This window comes from Triturus cristatus, chromosome 7, assembly GCF_964204655.1.
Source record: "Triturus cristatus chromosome 7, aTriCri1.1, whole genome shotgun sequence".
Classification (NCBI taxonomy): Eukaryota; Metazoa; Chordata; class Amphibia; order Caudata; family Salamandridae; genus Triturus; species Triturus cristatus.
The window spans coordinates 9,198,521-9,226,219 of NC_140590.1; the positions used below are offsets into that span (position 1 = coordinate 9,198,521).

The 27,699-nt window shown below is 51.4% G+C and overlaps 1 protein-coding gene across 1 annotated transcript in view; it reads right to left on the bottom strand.

The window, feature by feature from the left end:
• The window catches only part of LOC146808681 (potassium-transporting ATPase alpha chain 2-like), a 69,757-nt gene that overhangs the window by 14,377 nt on the left and 27,681 nt on the right, over window positions 1–27,699 (bottom strand). The window contains exons 6-19 of the mRNA XM_085615480.1: window positions 26,003–26,137; window positions 25,389–25,506; window positions 24,789–25,057; window positions 19,002–19,200; window positions 16,765–16,874; window positions 15,539–15,673; window positions 10,206–10,398; window positions 9,237–9,412; window positions 9,005–9,141; window positions 7,201–7,351; window positions 4,144–4,312; window positions 2,947–3,101; window positions 2,428–2,551; window positions 1,289–1,434 (exon numbers count right to left, since the gene is read on the bottom strand). Coding sequence (XP_085471606.1) covers window positions 1,289–1,434; window positions 2,428–2,551; window positions 2,947–3,101; window positions 4,144–4,312; window positions 7,201–7,351; window positions 9,005–9,141; window positions 9,237–9,412; window positions 10,206–10,398; window positions 15,539–15,673; window positions 16,765–16,874; window positions 19,002–19,200; window positions 24,789–25,057; window positions 25,389–25,506; window positions 26,003–26,137 — 2,217 coding nt within the window. The remainder of the gene's footprint in view (window positions 1–1,288; window positions 1,435–2,427; window positions 2,552–2,946; window positions 3,102–4,143; window positions 4,313–7,200; window positions 7,352–9,004; window positions 9,142–9,236; window positions 9,413–10,205; window positions 10,399–15,538; window positions 15,674–16,764; window positions 16,875–19,001; window positions 19,201–24,788; window positions 25,058–25,388; window positions 25,507–26,002; window positions 26,138–27,699) is intronic.

The window sequence follows — 27,699 nt, forward strand, 5'->3', positions numbered from 1 at the left end:
CTAACTCCAAAGACCGAGTACTTACCTCGAAACCGATAACCTGCTTTTCCTCATCGGATAACATTGACACTTTTTCTCCCAAAAGTGTTGACTTTTGAAAACTAAGAATATTCTTTAGAAATCGCAAAAATAACCTAACCAAATGTTCTCAACTGTTTGCAGGAAAGGTCCCAGTGCTGAACCCAGGTGTCCAGCTCTGAGTAAGAAAAGAAACTAGAAAGTAACTTACCTGTGAATTGAATTTCTTTCCATAGGATAACATTGGGGGTTCTTTGTGAAAAAGTTTGTGTCAACTTTTGAAATACAAGAATATTCTTTAAAATTCGTACAAACTACAAAAACGTAATGACTCACCTGCTTTCAGTAGATGTCCCAGTGCTGAATCTAGGAGTCCAGCACTGGATCATAAAAGTAACGCAAAAGTAACTTGCCTGCAGTTTACAGGAAAAGCCTATGTATTTCACTGGACTGGTCCAAAAAGTTTCTAAGTGTGGACTTTTGAAATCTGAAAATATTCTTTAAAAATCATACAAACTACGAATACGAAATTACTTAGCTGTTTTAAGTAAATGTCCCAGTGCGGAACCTAGGAGTCCAGCATTGGATTACAAAAGTAACGCAAAAGTAAGTTTACCTGCATTTACTTTAAAAAGCCATTCATGTCAATGTCCTGCATTTACTAAGTATTGCAACCTACTGCATCTCCTGGAAATCAAATCAAGTACAATCTTCATTGCTTTTTAAAACTGTTATAAATGCAGTAACTTCTCACTGAAAAGTATTAATGCTTACCTGTACCAGGCTTGATTGGTTCTAAAAATAAACAGCAGTATATTTTCATAAACAAACCATTGGCCTAGAGTTCAGTTCTCGAGTGTGTGAATTCATTTGCTGGCTGAGTGGGTACAACAAATGCTTTACACTGTTCTCTGATACTGCCTTACTGCTCGACCAAGCTACCACCTTAGAGAGTAAGGTTCTATCGAACTTTAACCTCTACCTACCTCTGGGGTCACCTGGACTATACACACTGTACCTCACTTGGCGCAGTATATATAGAGCCAGTTTCTTACAGATACACTAAACCCGCAGAGACCAGAGATGTTGGATTGTTACACCAACCAATCACAGTGGATTGAACAAGAAACACAAGACAGACTGAAAGTGCCAAAGAGAAAACCAGTGAGGACTGACAGGCTCAGTCCTTGTGAGAGGGTGTCTGATATGCACTTCAGAGAGGGCACACCTTCTCCACGGGCAGTTTGGAGGTTTCGCAAAGGGGTCTTACCCATTCACTGCCGTAGCTGTCCTCCAGTTCTAAGACCGTCTTACTCTCCCAGTCCGGGCGCAGACCAATGAGCCGCATTGGAAGGAAGCCTTGTTGGGCCATAATTGTGAAATAATTTGCAAAGCCAGCGAAGGATTCCATGGCAGCTGAGGAGGGAAAATGGAATCATAGGCTAGATACATTCTTTCATTTTTTAATGCAACCAGGAGTGATGAAATTAGCCTACCTGACAAGCCATTAGCTATGCACCCCAGCGTAAACCTAACACACAGCACCACAATTCGAACATTTCAAATAGTATTCAGCCATCCACTAATCAGAAAAGCAAACAATATTTCTTCTTGTCACGACTAAGGAATGAAGAGGCTGAAGGGTATACTCTTTGCCACTCTACCAAGTGCACCGAGCAGCAAATTTCACTCACTCACAGAGAGAACAGGGGGTGAAAGAGATAAAAGAGATGAGAGGAGGGTAAGATAAGGGAGAGAGAGAGGCACACACAAGAGGGGGAGAGACAAAAGAGAAGAGGGGTAGGTAAGATAAAGGAGAGAGAGAGAGAGAGACAAAGAGAGAGAGAGAAAAGAGGGGGAGAAAGACAAAAGAGAAGAGGGGAGGGTGAGACAAAAGAGGGGAGAGACGGACAAAAGAGGGGGAGAAAGACAAAAGAGAAGATGAATAGGAGAGGGAGACAAAAGAAGGGGAGAGAGACAGACAAAAGAGAAGAGGGGAGAGAGACAAAAGAGAAGAGGGCAGGGTGAGACAAAGAAGGGGGAGAGAGACAAAGGAGGGGGAGAGAGACAAAAGAGAAGAGGGGAGGGTGAGACAACAGAAGGGGAGAGAGACAGACAAAAGAGGGGGAGAGAGAGAGACAAAAGAGGGGGAGAGAGACAAAAGAGATGAAGGCAGGGTAAGAAAAAGGAGGAAGAAAGAGAGAGGGACACAAGAGAGGGAGAGAGAGAGAGACCAAAGAGGGGGGGAGAGAGAAGAGAGGGGGAGACAGACAGACAAAAGAAGAGGGAAGAATGAGAGGTGGAAATGGAAAAGGAGCTGCAAGGACAGAGAGGGCCCTGCCCTGCCTCGAGCCTGCAGGCCATGACCAGTGCCTGACGTCACACGTTGGCCGAAGGTCACACACTCACCAATGTGGAAGTAAGAGTAGCAGAGCAGCTGCTGGTTCACCAGGTGGTCTTTGGTGGGGTGCCTCGGCTTCCGGGTCATGATGTCATTCTCTGGCTTCTCATAGGCCAAGGCAATGGAGGGGATCTGGGGAATGAATGCATTGCTGTAAGGATGATTGGATAGATGGACAAATGGATGAATATATGGATGAAGGCAGATCGGCAGTGGATGAAGGCACACAGATAGATAGATAGATAGATAGATAGATAGATAGATAGATAGATAGATAGATAGATAGATAGATAGATAGATAGATAGATAGATAGATAGATAGATAGATAGATAGATAGATAGATAGATAGATAGATAGATAGATAGATAGATAGATAGATAGATAGATAGATAGATAGATAGATAGATAGATAGATAGATAGATAGATAGATAGATAGATAGATAGATAGATAGATAGATGGGTCTATGTTTGAATGATTGGAACAATGAGTGCTTGTTTGAATATCAAGCCACCGCAGATGCTTACAATGTCGGTGCCCAGCTCGATGAAAAGGATGGTGATGGTGCCCAGGGGCAGAGGGCAGTTCAGGATAATGTACACCATGAATGGCACCATCTCTGGAATGTTCTTGGTCAGTGTGTATGAGATGGACTTCTTCAGGTTGTCGAAAATTAAGCGGCCTTAGAGGAAAGAGGAAGAAAAAATGGGAAGTTGGTGAAGCCACAGGGCAGTGACATACACGAAAACAGACCTCACAACATCCCAGCTGGTATGCAAGAACTGGGGAATGCAACGACTGACCACCCACAGACCACCCACCTGTGCAGCGAATTATGCAAAGACTGTACACAAAGCTTTACAGATCACATGTGCACAGAGGAATGCAACAACTGAGCACCCACAGACCACCCACCTGTGCAGTGAGGAATGCAAGGACTGAGCACCCACAGACCACCCACCTGTGCAGTGAGGAATGCAAGGACTGAGCACCCACAGACCACTCACCTGTGCAGTGCGTTATGCAAGAAAAGAACACTCACAGACCACCCACCTGTGCAGTGAGGAATGCAAGGACTGAGCACCCACAGACCACTCACCTGTGCAGTGAGGAATGCAAGGACTGAGCACCCACAGACCACTCACCTGTGCAGTGTGTAATGCAAGAAATAAACACTCACAGACCACCCACGTGTGCAGGTGAAAAATACAAGGCTGAGCACCCACAGGCCACCAACCTGTGCAGTGAGGTATGCAAGGACCGAACACCCACAGACCACTCACCTGTGCAGTGAGAAATGCAAGAACTGGTCACCCCCAGACCACTCACCTATGCAGTGCAGAATGCAAGGACTGGCATTTTCTAGACCACCCACGTGTGCAGCAAAGAATGTGAGAACTGTACACTTCCAAGACCGCCCATGTGTGCAATGAGGAATGTGGGAGCTGAGCACCCACAGACCACCCACCTGTGCAGTTTAGAAAGCAAGGACTGAGCACCCAGAGACCACCCACCTGTGCAGTGAGGAAGGCAAGAACTGGTCACCCCCAGACCACCCACCTGTGCAGTGAAGAATGCAAGAAGTGGGCACAGGGGCAGAGCGGCTGACTACCCCAAACAAGACTTGAACTTAGGCTTCATGAGGCCAGAACAGTCCTAGTGCAGACAGAAGCAGTGATCCGGCAGAGACGAGCAAACTGACCCTCATCAAAACACCCTCTCACCTTCCTCTACTCCAGTGATGATGGAGGCAAAGTTGTCGTCCAGCAGGATCATGTCGGCGGCATGCTTGGCTGCATCCGAACCAGCGATCCCCATGGCCACTCCAATATTGGCTTTCTTGAGGGCTGGTGAATCGTTTACTCCATCACCAGTGACAGCAACAATAGCCCCCTGTGGCAAGAATCAAGAAAAGTCTCACTGCTGGAGCCGCCTGTGCTTGCCTTCCACTCTGCAAAGCTAGCCATGCATCCGCATGGAAATGCAATGCACCCACCAGCCTACGGCCAACACTCCTAATGCACCCACCAGCCCTCGGCCGACACTCCTCATGCACCCACCAGCCCCTGGCAACAGGATTGATGCATCGACCAGCCCCCGGTCCAACAGTCCTAAAGCACCCACCAGCCCTCGGCCAACAGTCCAATGCACCCACCAGCCTATGGGCCGACACTCCTAATGCACCCACCAGCCTAGGGCCAACAGTCCAATGCACCCACCAGCCCTTGGCCAACTGTCCAATGCACTCACCAGCCCTCGGCCAACACTCCTAATGCACCCACCAGCCCTTGGCAAACAGTCCGATGCACCCACTAGCCCTCGGCCGACACTCCTCATGCACCCACCAGCCCCTGGCAACAGGATTGATGCATCGACCAGCCCCCGGTCCAACAGTCCTAAAGCACCCACCAGCCCCTGGGCTACAACTCCCAATGCACCCATCAGCCCCCGGTCCACACTCCCAATGCACCCACCAGCCCCCGGTCCAACACTCCCAATGCACCCACCAGCCTACGGCCAACAGTCCAATGCACCCACCAGCCCTCGGCCAACAGTCCAATGCACCCACCAGCCCTCGGCCAACAGTCCAATGTACCCACCAGCCTATGGGCCGACACTCCTAATTCACCCACCAGCCTAGGGCCAACAGTCCAATGCACCCACCAGCCCTTGGCCAACTGTCCAATGCACTCACCAGCCCTCGGCCAACACTCCTAATGCACCCACCAGCCCTTGGCAAACAGTCCGATGCACCCACTAGCCCTCGGCCGACACTCCTCATGCACCCACCAGCCCCTGGCAACAGGATTGATGCATCGACCAGCCCCCGGTCCAACAGTCCTAAAGCACCCACCAGCCCCTGGGCTACAACTCCCAATGCACCCATCAGCCCCCGGTCCACACTCCCAATGCACCCACCAGCCCCCGGTCCAACACTCCCAATGCACCCACCAGCCTACGGCCAACAGTCCAATGCACCCACCAGCCCTCGGCCAACAGTCCAATGCACCCACCAGCCCTCGGCCGACACTCCTCATGCACCCACCAGCCCCTGGCAACAGGATTGATGCATCGACCAGCCCCCGGTCCAACAGTCCTAAAGCACCCACCAGCCCCTGGGCTACAACTCCCAATGCACCCACCAGCCCCCAGTCCAACACTCCCAATGCACCCACCAGCCCTCGGACAACAGTCCAATGCACCCACCAGCCTGTGGGCCAACACTCCTAATGCACCCACCAGCCTATGGGCCAACAGTCCCAATGAACCCACCAGCCCCATGTCCAACAGTCCCAATGCACCCACCAGCCTATGGGCCAACAGTCCCAATGCACCCACCAGCCTATGGGCCAACACTCCCAATGCACCCACCAGCCTATGGGCCAACAGTCCCAATGCACCCACCAGCCTATGGGCCAACACTCCTAATGCACCCACCAGCCTATGGGCCAACACTCCTAATGCACCCACCAGCCTATGGGCCAACAGTCCCAATGCACCCACCAGCCCCTGGTCCAACAGTCCCAATGCACCCACCAGCCTATGGGCCAACACTCCTAATGCACCCACCAGCCCCCGCCAATAGTCCCAATGCACCCACAAGCCTTCGGCCAACAGTCCAATGTACCCACCAGCCCCCTGCCAACAGTCCCAATGCACCCATCAGCCCTCGGCCAACAGTCCAATGCACCCACCAGCCTATGGGCCAACACTCCTAATGCACCCAGCAGTCTATGGTCCAATACTCCAAATGCACCCACCAGCCCACGTTCAATAGTCCAATGCACCCACCAGCCCCCGGCCAACAGTCCAATGCACCTACCAGCCTATGAACCAACACTCCTAATGTACCCACCAGTCTATGGGCCAACACTCCAAATGCACCCACCAGCCCCCGTTCAAAAGTCCACTGCACCAACCAGCCCCCGGCCAACAGTCCAATGCACCTACCAGCCTATGGGCCAACACTCCTAATGTGCCCACCAGTCTATGGGCCAACACTCCAAATGCACCCACAAGCCCCCATTCAATAGTCCCAATGCATTTAGTAAGTACACTGGGAAAGGGTCTGACACCCTCTACCTGCCGGACAAAATCCTTCCTTTTTGTGCAGGTGTTCACTCCAATGGGGTAATGACCCTGGATTTCCCCATTAAATACCCGTGTTTTTCCATTAGAAATCAGTCAAAATCATGCCAGTATGTTCACAAAACCCCCACATGTGTTTCACCCCCTGGGGCTATTGACTCTGGGGCTTTCTCAAGGCTTCCAACTTTACACAGATTAATCTCTTCATTTCCTGAGTCATTGTTGTATCACAATTGTATATATATATATATCTGTCTCCTTGGGATAAATCCCTTCTCCGATTTGACAGGCACACAATGCCAGAAGCCTGACTCAAACTTCTCCGTCCAAGCCTAGTCCTACAATCTCAATGTCTCATAAGACTCTGAGGCTCCATTCTTGCTGTAAACATCAGAACTATTGTTCTGCTCATGCCCTGAACGCACCAGGCTACGCCCTACAATCACACTACATTTACCTCTGATGACCCTGCGTTCCAGTCTCCGGCAGTATAACCTTCACTTCACCCAAGCACTCGTGACTGCCCCCCCCCTCTCTGGCCCTATAATTCAACGGTGCTTCCAAGACAACTGCCTTCTAATCCCCCGGTGCCAACAGTCGATAGCCCACTACCTCCACTGGACCCCAGAGTATCTAGACCCGCACTTCCAGCCTCACAGAAACCTTTGAGCCTCTGAACTTATGACACCCACCAGCCTCTGGCATCCTTCCACGATGAGCAGCTTCTGCTGTGGGGACGTTCTTGCGAAGACGATCTCTGTGTGGTGTCTCAGAATGTCATCCAACTCATCCGAGCTCATGTCCTTGATTTCCGTGCCATTGACAACAATGGTTTTAGCATCCCTGTAAAATAAACCCAGAGCTTGTGAGAGCAGGATTGGAATGCAAGGTTAAGGACAGGACCACAGAACGCACCACCACTGCCGGCCCCACCTCCTGTACAACCTTCTGAAGTCCAGACCTTCATCCTATCAGCAAAGGACTACCCATGAGCTACAGGTCCTGTTCTCCCCAGAAGACCTCTCTCAAGTTTGAGCATGAGGAACTTTCAGCCTTACTGAACCAAAACCACTCTGTCCTTCACATTATGAACCAAACACGAACCCAGAACCTGGCACCCAACAACAGCAGTCTAAAAAGGGGACTGGCCATAGATTAAGAAATGCCATGCTCCCAGTATAAGAAGCAATCCTGCCCTCTAGAACAAGACATCAAAAAACCAAAAACTAACTTTTCTGTAGAATCAGAACCCTCAGGGGAAACCCATAGAAGAAGCCCCATGTCTTCTGGAACACAAGAAGACATGACCTTTAGAACAGTAAGCCCGGTGTCTTCTGGAACAAAAGAAGACGTGACCTTTAGAACAACAAGCCCCATGTCTTCTGGAACACAAGAAGACAAGGGGCCCGATTCACAGAACTAACTTAAGACAAAATCCTAAACTTACTACTTTTGGTATTCACAGAAGTTAGGATTTTGTCTTAAGTTTGTCTTAAGACAAACTTAAGACAAACTTAGGACAAACTTAAGACAGACTTAAGACAGACTTAAGACAGACTTAAGACAAACTTAAGACATACTTTTGTCTTAAGTTTGTCTTAAGTTTGTCTTAAGTCTGTCTTAAGTCTGTCTTAAGTCTGTCTTAAGTTTGTCTTAAATTTGTCTTAAGTCTGTCTTAAGTTTGTCTTAAGTCAAACTTAGGACAAAATCCTAACTTCTGTGAATACCAAAAGTAGTAACTTTAGGATTTTGTCTTAAGTTAGTTCTGTGAATCGGGCCCCTCATGTCCAAACCTATTGATAACAAGACTGAAGCAAGAAGAATACATCTCTAGGTAGGGCTGAAAGACCATAGTCCCCAGATCATGATGCCCGGTGGCCTCCGGAGCCAAGGAGCCCCATGCCTTCTAGACCATGAATCCCAATGACTCCTGAACAAGAAGTCCCATTCTCTTCTGAGTGAGGATCAAAAACCCCTCTCAGAAGTGCCGTGCCCTGTAGAGTCGCCAACACTCCTGAAGCCCATGGCCAGTTTAGCAGTCAAGATGGCTAGGATTTGTCCCACAGAGGGTTCAGGCTCTCCTCGAAGAGAAGAGTACGCATGGTCAGTGCTCAATCCATGAAAAAAAATAAGTGTCAGGGCCCCCGTCAAGAGGCCCCTAAAGCTTTCACAGTCCATTGCCCCTGCCAGTGCTGCCAATGACAGTACAAACACAACACCTGACCATAACACTCCTACAAGTGTCGCAATTCAGGATATTCCAGGCCCCCAAAGCTGTAAGAATGGTTCGGCCGGCAGGTATAAGTCATTTTTAATGTATATTGAATTAATAAACAACTGTTGTTGTGCCCATCTCTAAATTAGACAAACAGTGCCACCATGTGGCAGACTGTCATTAGTGCGGGTGTTGACAATTACGGGCTGGTGCCGAGCACCAGAAACCACTGGCTCAAATTAAGAGGTAGCTATGGTACAGTAGCTGTTACTCTATTTTACCTGGGATTGACTTGTTCCACTGGAATATTAAGCCGCTGAGAAATGTCTTCCACCGTCTCATTAGCGGCTGAGATGATGCCCACACACTTAGCGATGGCCTTCGCAGTGATTGGGTGATCACCGGTCACCATGATGACCTACAGAGACAGAAGTTTTGCTTTTGTTGAATATCAATTGTTTCTATCTTTTTCATTGTTGAGTCGAGGTCTTGAGAGGCGACCACGACTATTACCTTGATCCCAGAGGAGCGGCACTTGAGCACGGCATCGGGGACACTTGACCGAGGAGGGTCGATCATGGAAATGAGACCCACGAAGCACAGACCGTCGATGGGGAAGTTCATGTTATCTGTGTCAAAAGGGTATCCGAGAGGGAAATCCGACTCCGGCAGGAAGTAGTGGCAGAAACCTAGAAGAAGACACCACAGTCAGGCAGAAGATAGGGGAGAGAAGATTCTGAGAAAATGGGATCAGAGAAGATGGGTGTCCATGGGGCACTATGAAGGAGGCAAGGAAAAGAAAGAGAGGGCATGCGATGGGGAGAAGAAGAAAGATCTCAGTTGGAGATGATCAAAGGACAGAGGTGGAGGAAGACTCAAGAACAGATGGTGAAGAGATAGGAAGACAAGAGGGTTGAGAAGATGGGAGTAAAATGAGAAAGGCCAGAAAGAGTTTTCTGAACATGCACTTTCTCCCTTTCAACCATCTAACCCCACTGGAGAGGTGGTCCATTCAAGGGTGGATCACGAGTGTGAACTGGTCACCCGTCAGTGTTGGAGGGTCCCGTTTTTACCCTCCATGCGCCCTACCAGCCAGTCAGCGTAAAACACAGAATCAGCCCCAGTAGGACACTCTCCCATCCCACACCACACTCCCTGCTGCTCCCATCCCACACCACACTCCCTGCTGCTTTACCATCCCACACCACACTCCCTGCTGCTTTACCATCTCCCCCCACACTCCCTGCTGCTTCCATCCCACGCCACGCTCCCTGCTGCTTTACCATCTCACTCCACACTCACAGCTGCTTCCATCCCACACCACACTCCCTGCTGCTTCCATTCCACACCACGCTCCCTGCTGCTTCCCTCCCACACCACGCTCCCTGCTGCTTCCCTCCCACACCACACTCACAGCTGCTTCCATCTCACTCCACACTCCCTGCTGCTTTACCATCTCATCAGCCACAAAACCTGACTCACCAAGTACACGCTCTCCTAGGCCCCCCAGATCCATATAGGCTGTTTGGAAGGATTCCCGCATCTCTTCGTCCAGGGGCCATTCCTGACCCCCTATCATGATTGTAGTGCAGCGGTCCAAAATACGCTCTGGGGCCCCCTTCATCACCATCAGATAGCGCTTCTCGTTGGGGTCTTCCAGGCGGTGGATGGAGAGCTATGGAAAAAGGTTAAACAATGTTACCATAGCGCCATGCAACTTCTCTGCATGTTGTGTTGTCTTGTTCCATGTGCATCGCACACATTTAATCATTCTGTGACTTCATAGCACTGTCAGTGTTCATTACTTGCCCCTGTCGTAAAAGTAAAATGTCACCTCCCTTGGTGCTGAAATGATAGTAAATCACCCTGTTCACCCAGTCATTTTTTGTCTACCCTGCCTCCTCAGACTTGTCCCAGCCATCTGAAAAGCAGCCTGGCTCCTGCTCCTCCCATATTGCCACGCCAGGCCTCTCTGCCCAGAGCAGAAGGGACCCACGGCTGGGCTCCTTGTTAGGGATCTTAAGTCCGGTAAAGATTGGTTCCAGCAGCCCAGTAAGCACCGGACCCACGTCTGGGCACACCAGTCGCACTGAGAGTGAAGAAGTGATGGGTGGATGCTTGAATTCATCTCAGCCGCTGGTAATTACTCGGGCACGTCGCAGTCCATTTTTTTTTTACCACAGTGCCACCTCATATTAGACTCGGCCATATGCAAATCAGCCTCTGTCCTCCACCAATAGAAACACTCCAGCTGAATTACCATTCCAGGTCCATTCTGAGTCGGAGCACAGGCAGCCCCAGACTGGGGGTTCGCTCTAGTGATGCCTCTTGGTTGGGGTGCATCTTGGATCAAGTGGCACAGTGAGCACTGGACCCACATCTGGTGTCGAGGTGGCTGACCCCGAATGACCTCTGTTGGGACCTGGTGTGGTTGGGTGTTATGCTCGCGCATTCTTGAATGGTGTTGCAGAAATAACCTCCATTGTTGATTCACATACAAGGAAATCCCCTGTGTGTGCAATAAGTTTGAACTGCATGAACATCAGATTTGTTGCTGATTCTGGTACTCCTTTTAACCTCATCAATACCAAGGACTTTAAAGATTGAGCGAAATTCCAGTAGACCAGTCCAGGATAAAGATCTTTGCCTATGGTGGGAAAAAGGTGGAGGTTCTTAGCAAGTTCGAGAGCGACTTACAGTTCAAAGGGGATTGTGCTCGAGAAACAGTATACATTGTGAAAGATGGTGCAAATTTATTGGGGTGGGAGGAGCAGAACGAGCTTGGGATCATTCTGGATCCCAATCACCCAGATATGGTTTTGTCGAAACAGGAAGCCAGACAGTTCTATTGTCATTCTTTCCCTGCCACCCCTGTGCATGCAGTCACCGTTGCGCGGTTATCTGATGATGCTTGGTTCCAAAAGTATCCTGAAATATTTAATGGTAAGCTGGGAAAACTGAAGGGTTTCCAACACCGCATTGTCCTTAAGGATGACGCCAAGGCCGTTGCGCACAAGGTGCGCAAGGTACCGTTAAGCTTACGTAGTGAACTCAAGCTGAAACTTGAGCGGTTGTGCACCATGGGTGTGATTGAGTCCATTGAGGGGTCCGAATGGTTGGCTCCCATCGTTTTGGCACGCAAGGCGGACAAGTCTCTCAGAATGTGTGACGGTAGGGGCTTAAGCATGCGTTTCTCTTTCCCTCCTAGTCAGGTTCAATCAAAAGGGCAATTTTAATTTTATGACACAAGACAATGATCATCAACCCTTTTAAGTGGAAGAGAATGTTTTTTATTGGCATCAGCCACGTTGTCATTTCATTTGTGCAGGAAAATTCACTTTTTTGGAAAAATGGAACAGCCGACACGTGTTTCGCCCTTCATGGCGATTTTTAGCCAGGGCTTTCAAGGATAATTATTGTTTTCAGCAGTCATTCGGTCAGAGGATTCATATATGCATTCATATTTGCTTCAGAGGACTAATATCAACATCAACAGGTATTTAAGTGCATATCCTATCTGTACAGGCGAAAGGGTCCCGAGGTAATCCCGTTTAGTGTCGATCCAGCGATGTACCCCATCATAAAATTGGAATTGTCCTTTTGATTGAACCTGACGAGGGAAAGAGAAGCACATGCGTATACCCCTACCTCCATTTAAAAATTTGAGGCTGGAAAGGTCCAGAGCCTGGAGCACAGTTTCTCTACTACAATAGGAATTAATATCCAGATCCAGGACCTCTGGACCATCCCTCTTTGCTTTGAACTCTCTCAGAATGTGTGTCGACTTGCGTGACCTAAAAGCTTGCATATGGGCGGACCGCCAAGCTCTGCCTAACATCAGCGAGATGCTGGCAACCTTGGAGGGTGCCAAGTACTTCTCCTCACTCGACATCTCCTCCGCTTACCACCAGGTGGAATTGTGCAAGGACTCAAGACACCTCACGTCTTTTGTGACACCTGAAGGTGCGTTTCATTATATACGCATGCCGTTTGGATTGGCATCGGCTTCTGCAATGTTCCAGCGCCTCATGGGGAATCTATTTAAGAGCACTGCAGGAGTCGTGTTCTTCCAAGACGACATTCTTATTTATGGGAAAACTGAGTTAGAACATGATACCAGAGTCAAGCAAGTGTTGGACATTGTCAGATCGAGTGGGGTAACGCTGAGGAAAGACAAGTGCAAATTTTTTCAAGAAGGTGTAGACTATCTGGGGTACCACATTTCTGGAAGGGGGGTTGAACCCAAGGTAAAGCTTTTAGATGCCATCCAGAAACCACCTGAACCACAGAATGAGGACCAGCTTCAATCCTTTTTAGGGCTGGTTGAATACTATGTCAAATTTGTAGCCAACTTCTCAGACATGACGGCACGTTCGTGTGAGCTCCTTAAAAAGAATGCAAAGCATGTGTGGTCTGTTGAGTGTAGTCTTGACTTCGAGCTCTTGAAGGAGGCAATCGTTCAGGCACGCTCTCTAAAGTTGTTCAACATCAATGATCGTTGTATTGTTACTACGGATGCCAGCAATGTGGGCTTAGGGGTAGTCCTTATGGGGAAGAGATGTGACAATAAGGAGACCATCGCTTTTGCCTCTAGAGCACTTCGGGGGCAGAGAGCACTTACTCCACGATCAAAAAGGAGGCCATGGCTTTGTGGTGGGGTGTACAACATTTCCGGAACTTTATGTGGGGGAACAAATTTCTTCTGAGAACCGACCATAAACCATTGGTGGATCTCTTTACCACAAAAGGGAGAGGGGGAGGGCCACTCCACACATAGCCAAATGGCAGTACAGACTGAATAAGTTTAACTATCATCTGGAGTATGTAGCTGGTGTTAAGAATCATGTGGCCGATTGTCTGTCCAGGTTACCCCTCACTGAGGTTGCCGCTGGCACTGTGGTTGAGGATCTGGAAATGGTGTGTGGGACTTGGTGGTTCACGGTTGACCTAACAATATGAATTTGGCTCCTGAACTTATTCATTTTAAGAGAGTATGCGACAAATTGTCTCTTGTGGATGGAATTCTGTGGAGGGGTGGGTTGTTGGTTATGCCTGAGTGCATGCACAAGAATGTTTTGGCTCAAGCTCACAATGGTCACCTGGGCATTCGTGCCATGAAGCGAAGAGTTAGAGAGGACTTCTGGTGGCCGGGTGTAGATCAGTCCATTGAGCATTGTGTTTGTGGAGCGTGTGTTTTGAGTGACAAAACCCAAATAACCTATCCTCCTCCAATCAATCCAATTGCTGTAAAGAACTCACCACGGAACAAGTTGGCTTTTGATGTGGCTGGTCCTTTTGGTGTGATGGGTAGTTCTCCAAAATATGCCTTGGTGTTGATTGATTATATGTCTAAATGGCCTGAGGTGAGGTTTGTGGATTGGGTCAATTCTGGAACCATCATCAATTTTTTCATGGATGTCTTTCTTCTGGAGGGGTTTCCGGAAGTGCTAGTGACTGACAACGGGAGTCAGTTAGTGTCTGTAGAGATGCAGGTGTTTCTAAAGGAACATGCGTATCCTCACCTCCCTTTATCATCCCCGCAGCAATGGTCTAGTTGAGCGCTTCAACCGTGTCGTTAAGGATCAGCTACAGTTGGCTTTGATCAATGGATTGCACTGGAAGGGGGCCATCTCTTCGATGTTGTTGGCAATGAGAAGCACTCCTCGCTCGAGTACTGGCATGTCTCCTTTCACCTTGCTAAGGGATAGAGTAGTAGGTTCTAAGCTTAATAAAGACTGGATGTCAAGAAAAGAGGTTGATCAGAGAAGCTGATGTAAGGGCTGCTGCCCAATCCAAGTATGCGTCGGTATGTGTCAGAGTATCCCCGGTACGTGCCGGTGACTGGGTGAGGGTGAAGAAGCCTGGCCATGTTCGTAAAGGATTCTCTCGGTTTTCTGCCCCGGTTAAGGTGAGGGAGGTGAGAGACCATGTGGTAGTTTTGGAGAATGGTAAGATCTGGAACAAATGTGCTGTCTCTGTGGTGCCGAAGTCGAATGCTGAGTATGTAAGAGGGAAATTTGGGGTCCATACCCCTTGCACTGGTGTGCTTCCTGTGGGGGGAAGTCCGGGGGTACATGTTTCCGACATGGAGGTTGTTTACCAAGAAACCTCTTCTAGAGCAAGGGCTGCTCCCACCAAATTTCAGGACTATGTCAGGTATTGAACTATGCAGAACACTTTTGTCAACCCTACTCATCTTTACCATTTATGTTGGGGTTTTTTTGTTTTGCGTTTGCTTCTCTTGTTAGATATGTTTTGTATTCTGTTGTTTGCCAAGTGAAGGAAGGGGGGGGGGGGTGTTGGGACCTGGTGTGGTTGCGTGTTATGCTCGTGCAGTCTTTTCTCTACATTTCCTGCATGGAACACGGAATGCCGGGGTTTCGGCAGTTGCTGCCGGAGAACTGGCGAGACTGGAAGTGAATAAAGTGACTTGGTAAACCTACCTGCGTGCCGACTTCCTTTTAACTTCCTTCAAGTTAAACCTCTTCCACTGGTCTCAGGGAGTGACCCGCCCCTTCCTTGGTGTCCAGCCCCTTTTCCTTGGTGTCCCGCCTATTTTCCTTGGTGACCCGTCCCTTTCCTTGGTGTCCTGCCTCGTTCCTTGGTGTCTAGCGCCCTCTGCTGGCTGTTGACAGTGCTGCCGACATTCTTGTCCCCATCGGCCCTTTTCAGTGACACAAATCATTCTGGGGAGACATTCCTTCCTCTCCGCCAACCAGGGACCCCTCACCGGTCCGCTTTAATCCCGGCCCCCACCCAAGGGCCCCCAGTCATGCTCTGGCACAGGAGCCAAGCCCAGCGTGCCAGGCCCTCACCTGGAACTTGTTGGTGGAGTTGAAGGGGATCTCGGCCATCTTCTGGTTACGGGCTCTCAGCTCCATCACTCCCCCGAGGTTCAGCTCTGTGAACTTGAGCAGGGCGGTCTCTGATGCATCCCCGACCACCACCCTCTGCAAGAAAAGGAGTGGATAGGTGAGGATGAGCGATCAGGGTCGGGGGGAGGGACCAGGGTTGGGTGGAGGGACCAGTGTTGGGGGGAGGGACCAGGCTCAGAGTGAGTGACCTAGGTCGGTGTGAGTGACCAGGGTCGGGGTGAGTGAGGTCGGGGTGAGTGACCAGGGTCAGGGGGAGTGACCAGGGCAAGGGAGAGTGACCAGGGTCAGGGTGAGTGGTCCGGGTCGGGGTGAGTGACCAGGGTCAGGGTGAGGGACCTGGGTCGGGGTGAGTGACCAGGGTTGGGGTGAGTGGTCAGGGTGGAGGTGAGTGACCAGGGTCAGGGTGAGTGACCTGGGTCGGGGTGAGTGACCAGGGTCAGGGAGAGTGATGTTTGGGTTAGTGACCAGGGTCATGGAGAGTGACCAGGGTCAGGGTGAGTGGTCAGGGTCGGGGTGAGTGACCAGGGTCGGGGTGAGTGGTCAGGGTCAGGGTGAGTGACCAGGGTCAGGGTGAGAGGTCAGGGTCAGGGTGAATGGTCAGGGTGGGTGACCATGGTCAGGGTGAGTGGTCAGGGTCGGGGTGAGTGACCAGGGTCGGGGTGAGTGGTCAGGGTCAGGGTGAGCGACCAGGGTGAGAGGTCAGGGTCGGGTGAATGGTCAGGGTCAGGGTGGGTGACCAGGGTCAGGGTGAGTGACCAGGGTCAGGGTGAGTGGTCAGGGTCGGGGTGAGTGACCAGGATCGGGGTGAATGGTCAGGGTCTGGGTGAGTGACCAGGGTTAGAGGGAGTTACCAGGGTCAGGGAAAGTAACCAAGGTCAGGATGAGTGAACAGGGAGAGGGCGAGTGGCCAGGGTGAGTGTCGAGGGTCAAGGTGAGTGCCAGGTGGGAGCAAGACACGTCATATCCGGAGTCCTGCCCAAGAAGGGAAACAAGCTGCCAGTAGTAACCCACAAGTGACCTGTCAGAGAGGAATACTCCACATAAGAACCACCCCAAGGCAGCTGCTCCCTTCGCTTGTGAAAAGGGGCTCCAAGGAATAATCCCTGGGGGGGGTCGGGGGGGGGGGGAGCACCGATAACCTCTCGGCCCGCTCCCTTGAGACATACCTTGTTGATTGACAGCTCCTCTTGGCCGCCGGTGAACTCAGCTCGGTTGCACAGGGCGGCGATCCTGGAGAGGGCGCCCCAGGTGGGGGAGCTGCGGTTAAAGCCTTCACCTGGGGGAGGGGGGGAGGGGGGGGAGGGAAGACATGTGAGAAGAGGCCAGGACTGGCAGCCACAGACAAGACAAAGATATACCTTGTGTGTTCAACTAGCGATGCAGAAATATTTCTTATTTCAATCTGATGACGGACAGTGCCTACTGCTCAAATGCCGCTCCTGCTACTGGCGGACAGTGACTAATGCTCAGACACAGCTCCAACCACTGGCAGACAGTGCCTACTGCTCAGACACAGCTCCTACTGCTGGCAGACAGTGACTACTGAACACATACCAGTCCTACTGCTGGCAGACAGTGCCTACTGCTCAGACACAGCTCCTACTGCTGGCAGACAGTGCCTACTGCTCAGACACCGCTCCAAGCACTGGCAGACAGTGCTTACTGCTCAGACACAGCTCCTACTGCTGGCAGACAGTGACTACTGAACACATACCAGTCCTACTGCTAGCAAACAGTGCCTAATGCTCAGATGCCGCTCCTACTGCTGGCAGGCAGTGCCTACTGCTCAGATACCGCTCCTACTGCTGGCAGGCAGTGCCTACTGCTCAGATGCACCCCCTACTTCTGGCAGGCAGTGTCTACTGTTCAGATACCGCTCCTACTGCTGGCAGACAGTGTCTACTGCTCAGATACTGCTCCTACTGCTGGCAGGCAGTGCCTACTGTTCAGATACCGCTCCTACTGCTGGCAGGCAGTGTCTACTGTTCAGATACCGCTCCTACTGCTGGCAGGCAGTGCCTACTGCTCACATACTGCTCCTACTGCTGGCAGACAATGCTGACTGGTCAGATACTGCTCCTACTGCAGGCAGGCAGTGCCTACTGCTCAGACACCACTCCTACTGCTGGCAGGCAGTGCCCACTGCTCAGACACAGCTCCTACTGTTGGCAGACAGTGCCTACTGCTCAGATACCGCTCCAACCACTGGCAGACAGTGCCTACTGCTCACATACTGCTCCTACTGCTGGCAGACAATGCTGACTGGTCAGATACTGCTCCTACTGCAGGCAGGCAGTGCCTACTGCTCAGACACCACTCCTACTGCTGGCAGGCAGTGCCCACTGCTCAGACACAGCTCCTACTGTTGGCAGACAGTGCCTACTGCTCAGATACCGCTCCAACCACTGGCAGACAGTGCCTACTGCTCACATACCGCTCATACTGCTGCTAGACGAATATAGCATGTTACATGGCATGCTTTTACAACGGGGTACTTTACAACGCAGTCGTTACAACGACCCTGTTGTTACCACGCTTGTCATTACAACGCAAGTCGTTTCAACGACTTGCTCTAGGGGGCGCGCTGGACTTAGGAATAGTAATAATTACTATTGCTACTCCAATTTGCGGAACAGCAGGGAAGGTGTTGGATTTAAATTCCAACAATTTCCCTGGTGTTGCACGCCCCCTAGAGCAAGTCGTTCAAACACCTTGCGTTGTAATGACACGTGTGATAACAACGCTGTTGTTGTAACGACCGCATTGTAAAGTACCGCGTTGCAAAAGTTGCGTAGTAAAGGTTGTTTCCCCTGCTAGACAGCTCTTAGTGAAGGTGGCCTGTGCCTACTCCTCAGATACTGCTCCTTCTCCAGGGCTGGTGCCTTCTGCTGACAATCAGACCCCAAGACACAGGGGCGGCTTGCAGAGCCGGCGGGCACCTCCTAGCACTAGGCACTAGTTCATTTCTGCCAAGTGCACATGAAGACAGTGGCACCCCCACATTGATTCCTCTCCCCACTTAAAATGGACAGATGACGTCAGATGGAGTCCATGCTGCACCTCCATGGGTCATAGGGGGTCCCCAAGACTCTTGCATCACATTCAGAGTGACCATCTCTCCACATTCAGGCAAAGTGAGGTCCAAGCCCGCCATTTACCCCTGGACCCCTTCCCCATAGGCACCCTTCATGGTGCGCCCAAGAAGTCAGTCCCAAGGCTCCTGTGCCATTCTGGCCCCTTGCAGCTGGACTCTACTTCTGGACACTTGTGTACAAGAATAGAGATTCCTCTTGGGGTACACATTCAGGCAGTATGAGGTACACATCTCCCCTAAACCCAGGTCCCCTCTCCATAGACTCCTCTCATGGGAAACCCAAGCAGTCATCCTCACGACTCCTCTTACCATCCTGGTCTTCTGATGTGTCGGCCACATGGATCAGGTTGTCGAACCACATGTGCGCCACCGTCATCCTGTTCTGGGTCAGGGTCCCGGTCTTGTCGGAGCAGATGACGGAGGTGGAGCCCAGCGTCTCCACCGCCTCCAAGTTCTTCACCAGGCAGTTCTTCTTAGCCATCCTCTTGGCTGTCAGCGACAGACACACCTGTGGGGGGAGAGAGGGTCAGTCGTGAGCTAATGACGGTGCTGGCCACGTTCAGCTGCGAGCTTACAATGCTGCCGGCCAGATTCAGCTGCGAGCTTACAATGCTGCCGGCCAGGTTCAGCTGTGAGCTTATGATGCTGCCGGCCAGGTTCAGCTGTGAGCTTATGATGCTGCTGGCCAGGTTCAGCCGTGAGCTTATGATGCTGCCGGCCAGATTCAGCTGTGAGCTTATGATGCTGCCGGCCAGGTTCAGCTGTGAGCTTATGATGCTGCCGGCCAGGTACAGCTATGAGCTTATGATGCTGCCAGCCAGGCTCAGCCATGAGCTTATGATGCTGCCGACCAGGTTCAGCTGTGAGCTTATGATGCTGCCGGCCAGGTTCAGCTGTGAGCTTATGATGCTGCCGGCCACATTCAGCTGTGAGCTTATGATGCTGCCGACCAGGCTCAGCCATGAGCTTATGATGCTGCCGACCAGGTTCAGCTGTGAGCTTATGATGCTGCTGGCCAGGTTCAGCTGTGAGCTTATGATGCTGCCGGCCAGATTCAGCTGTGAGCTTATGATGCTGCCGGCCAGGTTCAGCTGTGAGCTTATGATGCTGCTGGCCAGGTTCAGCTGTGAGCTTATGATGCTGCTGGCCAGATTCAGCTGTGAGCTTATGATGCTGCCGGCCAGGTTCAGCTGTGAGCTTACAATGCTGCCGGCCACATTCAGCTGTGAGCTTATGATGCTGCCGGCCAGGCTCAGCCGTGAGCTCATGATGCTGCCGGCCAGGATCAACCGTGAGATTATGATGCTGCCGGCCAGGTTCCACAGGGGGCGTCCACCATGTGGAAGACACCACAGACGGAGCGTCTTGATTCACTGAACTGGGACAGCATGTCTCAGAACGGTGAGTGTGTACAAAGTGTATTAGAACATTGAAGGCAATGGAGTGCTCCGGACTTCTAATGGCCGGGAAAGCCACAAGCTCCAGCACTCCAATGTTTGTTCACAACAACAGCTGTGAATAAAGGCCTCACGGAGCCCAAAGGGATCCCAACTCCCTGGAGCTCTGATGCCCTTGTTTTCATAACTAGGAAATTCTTCCCTCTAGGGATGGAATATTCTAATGACCTTTGAGCCAGCCGTATCGGGCTATTCTGGCATTTAGAGGCCCCTCACTTGTTAAAGGCCCTCGCTTTCGACTTTAACGCTGGAGTAGGCCTTTAATGTGCAGTATAGCCTGCTATGGCAGGCTATGTAATAGAGGGTAGAAACGGACCTGCAAACATACACACGGGCCATAATCACAAGTTCCACAATAAAACTGCATGAAATTTTAGTGTTTCCATGTGGTAAAATCACATAATATACTTGCATTGTTGTGCAGTTATAAGGAAACCTCCATTGAATGGGGAATTACTGTATTTTCTAGCTTTTTCTAGCTATAAAACTACATGGAATTCCTTATTCCATGCTGTTTTACGCATACATTGACCACCTGCTCTGAGCAGGTGGTGGATTCATGCAGTGGCCGATGGATGTGGTGGCGGTTGAGGGGAGGGGTGGTTAGAGTCGGGGAAAGAGGAAGCGTTGGATGCTTTTTCCTGTTAGAAAAAGGCATCAAGGGACTTGGTTGCTGCCGCAGCCAACATCTCATGCAATCCATCTGGCAGAATAATCAGGTCAGGTTCTTCCAGAGCCAGGTGAGTCCAGGTGCGGAGAAGCCTAACCACTAACAACCAGGTGAGGTAAAATGAATACATGAACGCATGCGCCAATGCCATCGTCCGCCTCGCAATCAGACACAGTGCTTAGAGGATGCACATGAAGCCCTGTAGTAGCCACTTATGGTCCAAAGAAGAGTATAAAGAGAGCCCTGCTTGTAGCCACACGTGGTGTTACACACATGGGGTAAGAGGGCACATGGCCAGCACTGCCAGCAGCCACATGGGGTGGGAAGGGGCTCATGGCCTGAGCTGCCAGTCACCTTGGTGGTAGTAGGGCACATGTTATGTTATATGGCTCTTATAGAGCGCTTATCACCACTGGTCTCTAAGCGCTAAACAGGCGCCCCACAAACATCATGCCCCTCCCGACCATCCGCTAATACCCAATTAGGCCGAAGATGTTACCGTGCCAAACAAGAATGTCTTCAGTTTTTTTCTGAAGGAAAGAAGGTTGAATTCTTCCTTCAGACTCGGCGGAAGGGCATTCCAGAGTTGAGGAATGAGTACTGAGAAGGCCCTACCTCCTTTGGTTTTTAGATTGAATCTAGGTTGAGCCAAATTTGGGACAGAGCCAGAGCGCAGTGACCTACCGGGAACATACTTCCTTAATCGCTGTTTAATATATTCCGGGGCATTACCAAATAGTGCTTTATGAGCAATACAGAGGCCCTTGAAATGGACCCTAAGCTTCACAGGAAGCCAATGCAATTTGCGAAGGAGAGTGGATGCATGTGCACTTCTGGGGAGAGAAAAAACCAGTCTGGCAGCGTCGTTTTGCACGAATTGCAATTTCCTCATCAGCTTCTGTGACAGGCCCAGATACAGAATGTTGCCGTAATCTAGCCTCGAGATGACAGTAGCAGCGACAACAGTCTGTAGCGTGGAGGCAGAGAGAATGGCAGTAAGTTTACGCAGCTGCCGCATCACCGCCGTGCAGGAGCCTACCACTGCCGACACCTGGGGGGCCATAGAGAGAGCCGCATCGATCTTTAGGCCAAGACTCTTCACTACCGTCCCCTGGCTTGGCGTTTTGCCGAGTTCTGGAGGCCAATACAGATCATCCCAGGGATTGGCCATGTTGGTCACCACCAGAACCTCCGTTTTGTCTGCATTGACTTTAAGGAAGTTATTAGTCATCCAATTGACCGTGAATCTCAGAAGATCTCTGACTGCTTCCTGGGCCTCTGATGTGTCACCCAGCCGGACCAGTAACTGTGTGTCGTCTGCGTAGTTAAAGACCTCACAGTTCTTACATGTGAGTTGCTCAATCAGGGGCTGCAGATAGATATTGAACAGTAGGGGGGAGAGTGCGGATCCTTGAGGGACCCCCCAGGTCACATCACTACTCCCTGATAGCTGATCCCCAATCTGAACCCTCTGAGTACGACCCGACAGGAAGGACTCCAGCCACTTGTATGCCTGGCCAGCAATCCCCAACTTCGCGATACGGCTCAGCAAGATGGAATGGCTGACCGTATCGAAAGCTGCCGAGAGATCTAAGAGAATCAGAGCGCAAGGTTGTTTATTGTCGGCTCTTACTCTTAACTCGTCGGTGACCGTGGCCATCACCAGTTCCGTACTATGTTGTGGTCGGAATCCCGCCTGCCTAACATGTAGGAGATGGTGTTCCTCTAAGTAGTGGGTGACTACGTTCAAGACATGTTTTTCCAAGATCTTGCTTAGAAACGGCAGCTGAGAGATAGGCCTGTAGTTTTTTAATACTAAAGGGTCGGTACCTGCTTTCTTCAGAAGTGGGGAAACCCTAGCCTCCTTCAGGGATGCTGGGAGGTAGCCCGCATCCAATGAGGCATTGATTAGCTGCAAAAGCTGGGATTGGATACCTGGCAAGGCTAGTTTGAAAATTTTCGGAGGGCAGGGGTCACTGGACGATCCTGATTTTATACGGCTAGCCAGTTCTGTCAGGTGCTCTCCATTGATGGCGGGAAACCTGACCAAGGATCCTACGGTCTGCAGGCTGTCCATACCAAGTTGTGATGGCAAACTGTCCGAGAGCCTCGAGATATCCGAGAGGATATCCTGCACCTTTTGGAGGAAGAAACCTTGGAAGGCGTCGCAGTCAGGCTGGGCCAGACTGCTGTTTTTTTCACTCAACTGGGTGAGCTCCCTTAGAATAATAAAGGTTTCCCTTTGCTTATTCGTTGCCTCCCTGATCCGTCCTTCATAAAAGGCGGCTTTCCTAGCCAGGATGGCCCGTTTATAGCTAACCAGCATAGTTTTATAAGTAAGTGCCTCTGTAGGCCCGTAATCCCGTCTCCAGCTTCGCTCCACCCTCCTGAGAGCCTGCTTCCTTTCCCTAAGGGATGCATCAAACCACGGAGCTCCTTTCCCTTTTTTCCGGGTGAGCTCTAGTCGTTCCGGGGCTAGTTTATCTAAGGCAGAGCAAATCCAGGTCGTGAAGGTCGAAGTGTCTGCATCCAGGTTTCCTAGCATCCTGTTCGGCGGGAGAGAGGAGAGAAGAGTCGTGACTAAGGAGTCGGCCTCGACCTTTTTCCATGGGCGGACCTTCCTCCTAATTTGTGGGGGGGCCGCAGTTAAAGGCTCCCCTGGGACCCAGCCCTTGATCAGATAATGATCCGACCAGATGCAGGGGCTGACCGCAAGGATCTCCATTCGAGGCATGGTAGACCAGACAAGATCTAAGGTATGTCCCTTTACATGGGTGGGCCCGCTAACCAGCTGGTTTAGAGACAAGGTCGCAAGATTGGCTCCAAACTCAGCTGCCGAGGGCCCCCTGGGGATCTCGTCCCAATGATAATTGAAGTCTCCCACTACTACTAGGGACTTGTATCTGGATGCCAGATCGGTCAGCAGCTCAAAAATGGCGTCGTTGAATTCCGGCGCACACTGCGGCGGCCGATATACTACCATGAGTAGTATACATGAGGTTTTTAGTGAGATTTTAATCTGCCAGCAGCTGCACAGGGTGGGAAGGGGCTCATGGCCTGCCCTGCCAGCCACCATGGTGGTAGTAGGGCATATGGCCTGCCCTGCTAGCAGCCGCACAGGGTGGGCAGGGGCTCATGGCCTGCCCTGCCAGCAGCCGCACAGAGTGGTGAGAGGGCTCATGGCCTGCTCTGCCAGCAGTTGCATGGGGTGGGAAGAGGGCACATGACTAACACTGCCAGCCGCACACGGTGGGAAGAGGGCGCATGACCAGCTCTGTCAGCAGCCGCACAGAGTGGTAAGAGGGCACATGGCCAGCCCTGCAAGCAGCCACACAGAGTGGTAAGAAGGCACATGACCAGCCCTGCTACCCACCATGGTGGTAAGAGGGCACATGGCCAACCCTGATAGCAGCTGCACAGGGTGGGAAGAGGGCACATCGCCAGCCCTGCCAGCAGCCGCACAGGGTGGGAAGAGGGCACGTGGCCAGCCCTTCCAGCAGCAGCACAGGGCAGGAAAAGGGCTCATGGCCAGCCGTCAGCAGCCACACAGGGTGGGAAGAGGGCGCGTGGCCAGCCCAGCCAGCAGCAGCAAGGGGTGGTAAGGGGGCGCATGACCAGCCCTGCTAGCCGCCATGGTGGTAAGAGGGCACATGGCCAGCCCTGCCAGCCACCATGGTGGGAAGAGGGCACATGACTAACACTGCCAGCTGCCATGGGAGTAAGAGAGAACATTGCCCACCCTGCCGGCTGCCACACAGGATGAGAAGAGAGCAAATGTCTAGCCCTGCCAGCCACCATGTGGTAAGAGGGCTCATGGCCAGCCCTGTCAGCAGCCGCATGTAGGAGAAGAGCCACTTGGGTGATTCAACATCAGAAAGCTTTTAGCAGGCATCCTGAGGAGGAGCAAGCACACCCCTGAAGTTGGGGTTCAGAGGCAGGTGGATTGAAAATGTAGTCCTTGGTACTCACAGTGACAGTGGCCAGCAGTCCCTCGGGCACGTATGCCACAATGATGCCAATGCAGAAGATAATTGAATTCAAGACGTTGTAACCCATGGAGATGGAGATGATGAAGAAGACAACCCCGACTGCCACAGCGAGGCCACTAATCACGTGTACAAAGTGCTCGATCTCCAGGGCAATGGGCGTCTTCTGGTCCCCAACACCTGAAGCCAGAGACGCGATCCGCCCAATCACAGTGCGATCTCCGGTGTTGATCACGATGCCGCTGGCAGCACCTGAAGACATAAATAAATCTTGTCTGAGCTGGCACAGAGACCAATCAGATCAGAAACACAGACTGCACAACCAGGAAGACAAGCTCCCACACCTTAGAGATGAACCCACCACCAACAAAACTTTCCAAACAAGAGACTTACCATCTCCAAACCTGCACCAGCAGCTGTAGAACAAACCCCACACTGGAGAAAACCCCACATCATGAATACCCCCAAGTCATGAACAAAGACCCCTCAAATCTGAAGCACAGGACCCAAAATCAAAATGCGAGCTGTGCCAAAAATCTACTCACTACCCTGCAAAGAAAAAAAAGATGGCCTTGTCCCTTACCCTCAAGGCAGGTGCTGGAGTAGAAGGCCAGGTTCTTGGTCTCAAGAGGGTTTTCATGGGAAAATTCAGCAGATCGCGGCTGTGGCTCAGACTCTCCGGTCAGTGAGGAATTATCAACCTTCAAAACCAAAGACACAGCATTTCTAACTTGCTGTCAGTGACTCCCTGGTTGAGTTTATATATGTCTGCTCTCAGTCTGTCCCCGGCACACAAGCTGGATCATGGGAAATGCCATTTACCTCACTCGGGCTTTAGTGTACCACCAGCTCTTGTACTGTGTGTGAGTGTGAGAGTGAGAGTGAGTGTGCAAGTGAGTGTGAGAGTGAGTGTGAGAGTGAGTGAGTGAGTGTCTGTCTGAGAGAGTGTAAGAGTGAGTGTGAGAGTGAGTGTGAAAGTGAGTGTGAGAGTGTGAGTGAGAATGAGTGTCAGAGTGAATGTGAGTGTGAGAGTGAGTGTGAGTGTGAGTGAGAGAGTGACAGTGAGTGTGAGAGTGAGAGGATTGAGAGAAAGTATATTCTTACAGCCTATGCACTGAGCCATGCACTAACAGCAGCCACATGGCAATCTGTGCCCTCCTTCAGTGGGCAGAGATGGTGTTTGCTCCGTGCACTCACCTTGCAGCCGTGACACTCCAGCAGCCGAAGATCAGCCGGCACCTTATCGCCGCCTTTAACTTGCACAATGTCGCCCAGTACCAGGTCCTCTGCCAGCACCTCCAGTCTCTGCCCATCGCGGATAACTTGAGCTTGCTGCAAAGAAGCCAAAGTGGTATGAGAAGGTGGGGACCATGGCCACAGGTGGACACATTTATCGCCCAGAAACCACACTTCTGTGCTCTGTGAAGATCACCCCAACCAACAGAACTCTCCCCTTTGTGAGGGACCCCTCACTCTGCCAGAGACCACTCTCTTCTGTGCTCTATGAAGATCACCCCCAACCAACAGAACTCTCCCCTTTGTGAGGGACCCCTGGCTCTGCCAGAGACCACTCTCTTCTGTGCTCTATGAAGATCACCCCCAACCAACAGAACTCTCCCCTTTGTGAGGGACCCCTCGCTCTGCCAGTGACCACTCTCTTCTGTGCTCTGTGAAGATCACCCCCAACCAACAGAACTCTCCCCTTTGTGAGGGACCCCTCGCTCTGCCAGAGACCACTCTCTTCTGTGCTCTGTGAAGATCACCCCATCTAACAGAACTCTCCCCTTTGTGAGGGACCCCTCGCTCTGCCAGACACCACTCTCTTCTGTGCTCTGTGAAGATCACCCCATCTAACAGAACTCTCCCCTTTGTGAGGGACCCCTCGCTCTGCCAGACACCACTCTCTTCTGTGCTCTGTGAAGATCACCCCATCTAACATAACTCTCCCCTTTGTGAGGGACCCCTCGCTCTGCCAGAAACCACTCTCTTCCGTGCTCTGTGAAGATCACCCCATCTAACAGAACTCTCCCCTTTGTGAGGGACCCCTCGCTCTGCCAGAGACCACTCTCTTCCGTGCTCTGTGAAGATCACCCCCTCTAACAGAACTCTCTCCTTTGTGAGGGACCCCTCGCTCTGCCACCCACAGACCACTCTCTTCCGTGCTCTGTGAAGATCACCCCCAACCAACAGAACTCTCCCCTTTGTGAGGGACCCCTCGCTCTGCCAGAGACCACTCTCTTCCGTGCTCTGTTAAGATCACCCCATCTAACAGAACTCTCCCCTTTGTGAGGGACCCCTCGCTCTGCCAGAGACCACTCTCTTCTGTGCTCTGTGAAGATCACCCCATCTAACAGAACTCTCTCCTTTGTGAGGGACCCCTCGCTCTGCCAGACACCACTCTCTTCTGTGCTCTGTGAAGATAACCCCATCTAACAGAACTCTCTCCTTTGTGAGGGACCCCGTCGCTCTGCCAGAGACCACTCTCTTCCATGCTCTGTGAAGATCACCCCCAACCAACAGAACTCTCCCCTTTGTGAGGGACCCCTCGCTCTGCCAGAGACCACTCTCTTCTGTGCTCTGTGAAGATCACCCCATTTAACAGAACTCTCTCCTTTGTGAGGGACCCCTCGCTTTGCCAGACACCACTCTCTTCTGTGCTCTGTGAAGATAACCCCATCTAACAGAACTCTCTCCTTTGTGAGGGACCCCTCGCTCTGCCAGAGACCACTCTCTTCCGTGCTCTGTGAAGATCACCCCATCTAACAGAACTCTCCCCTTTGTGAGGGACCCCTCGCTCTGCCAGAGACCACTCTCTTCCGTGCTCTGTGAAGATCACCCCACCTAACAGAACTCTCCCCTTTGTGAGGGACCCCTCGCTCTGCCAGAGACCACTC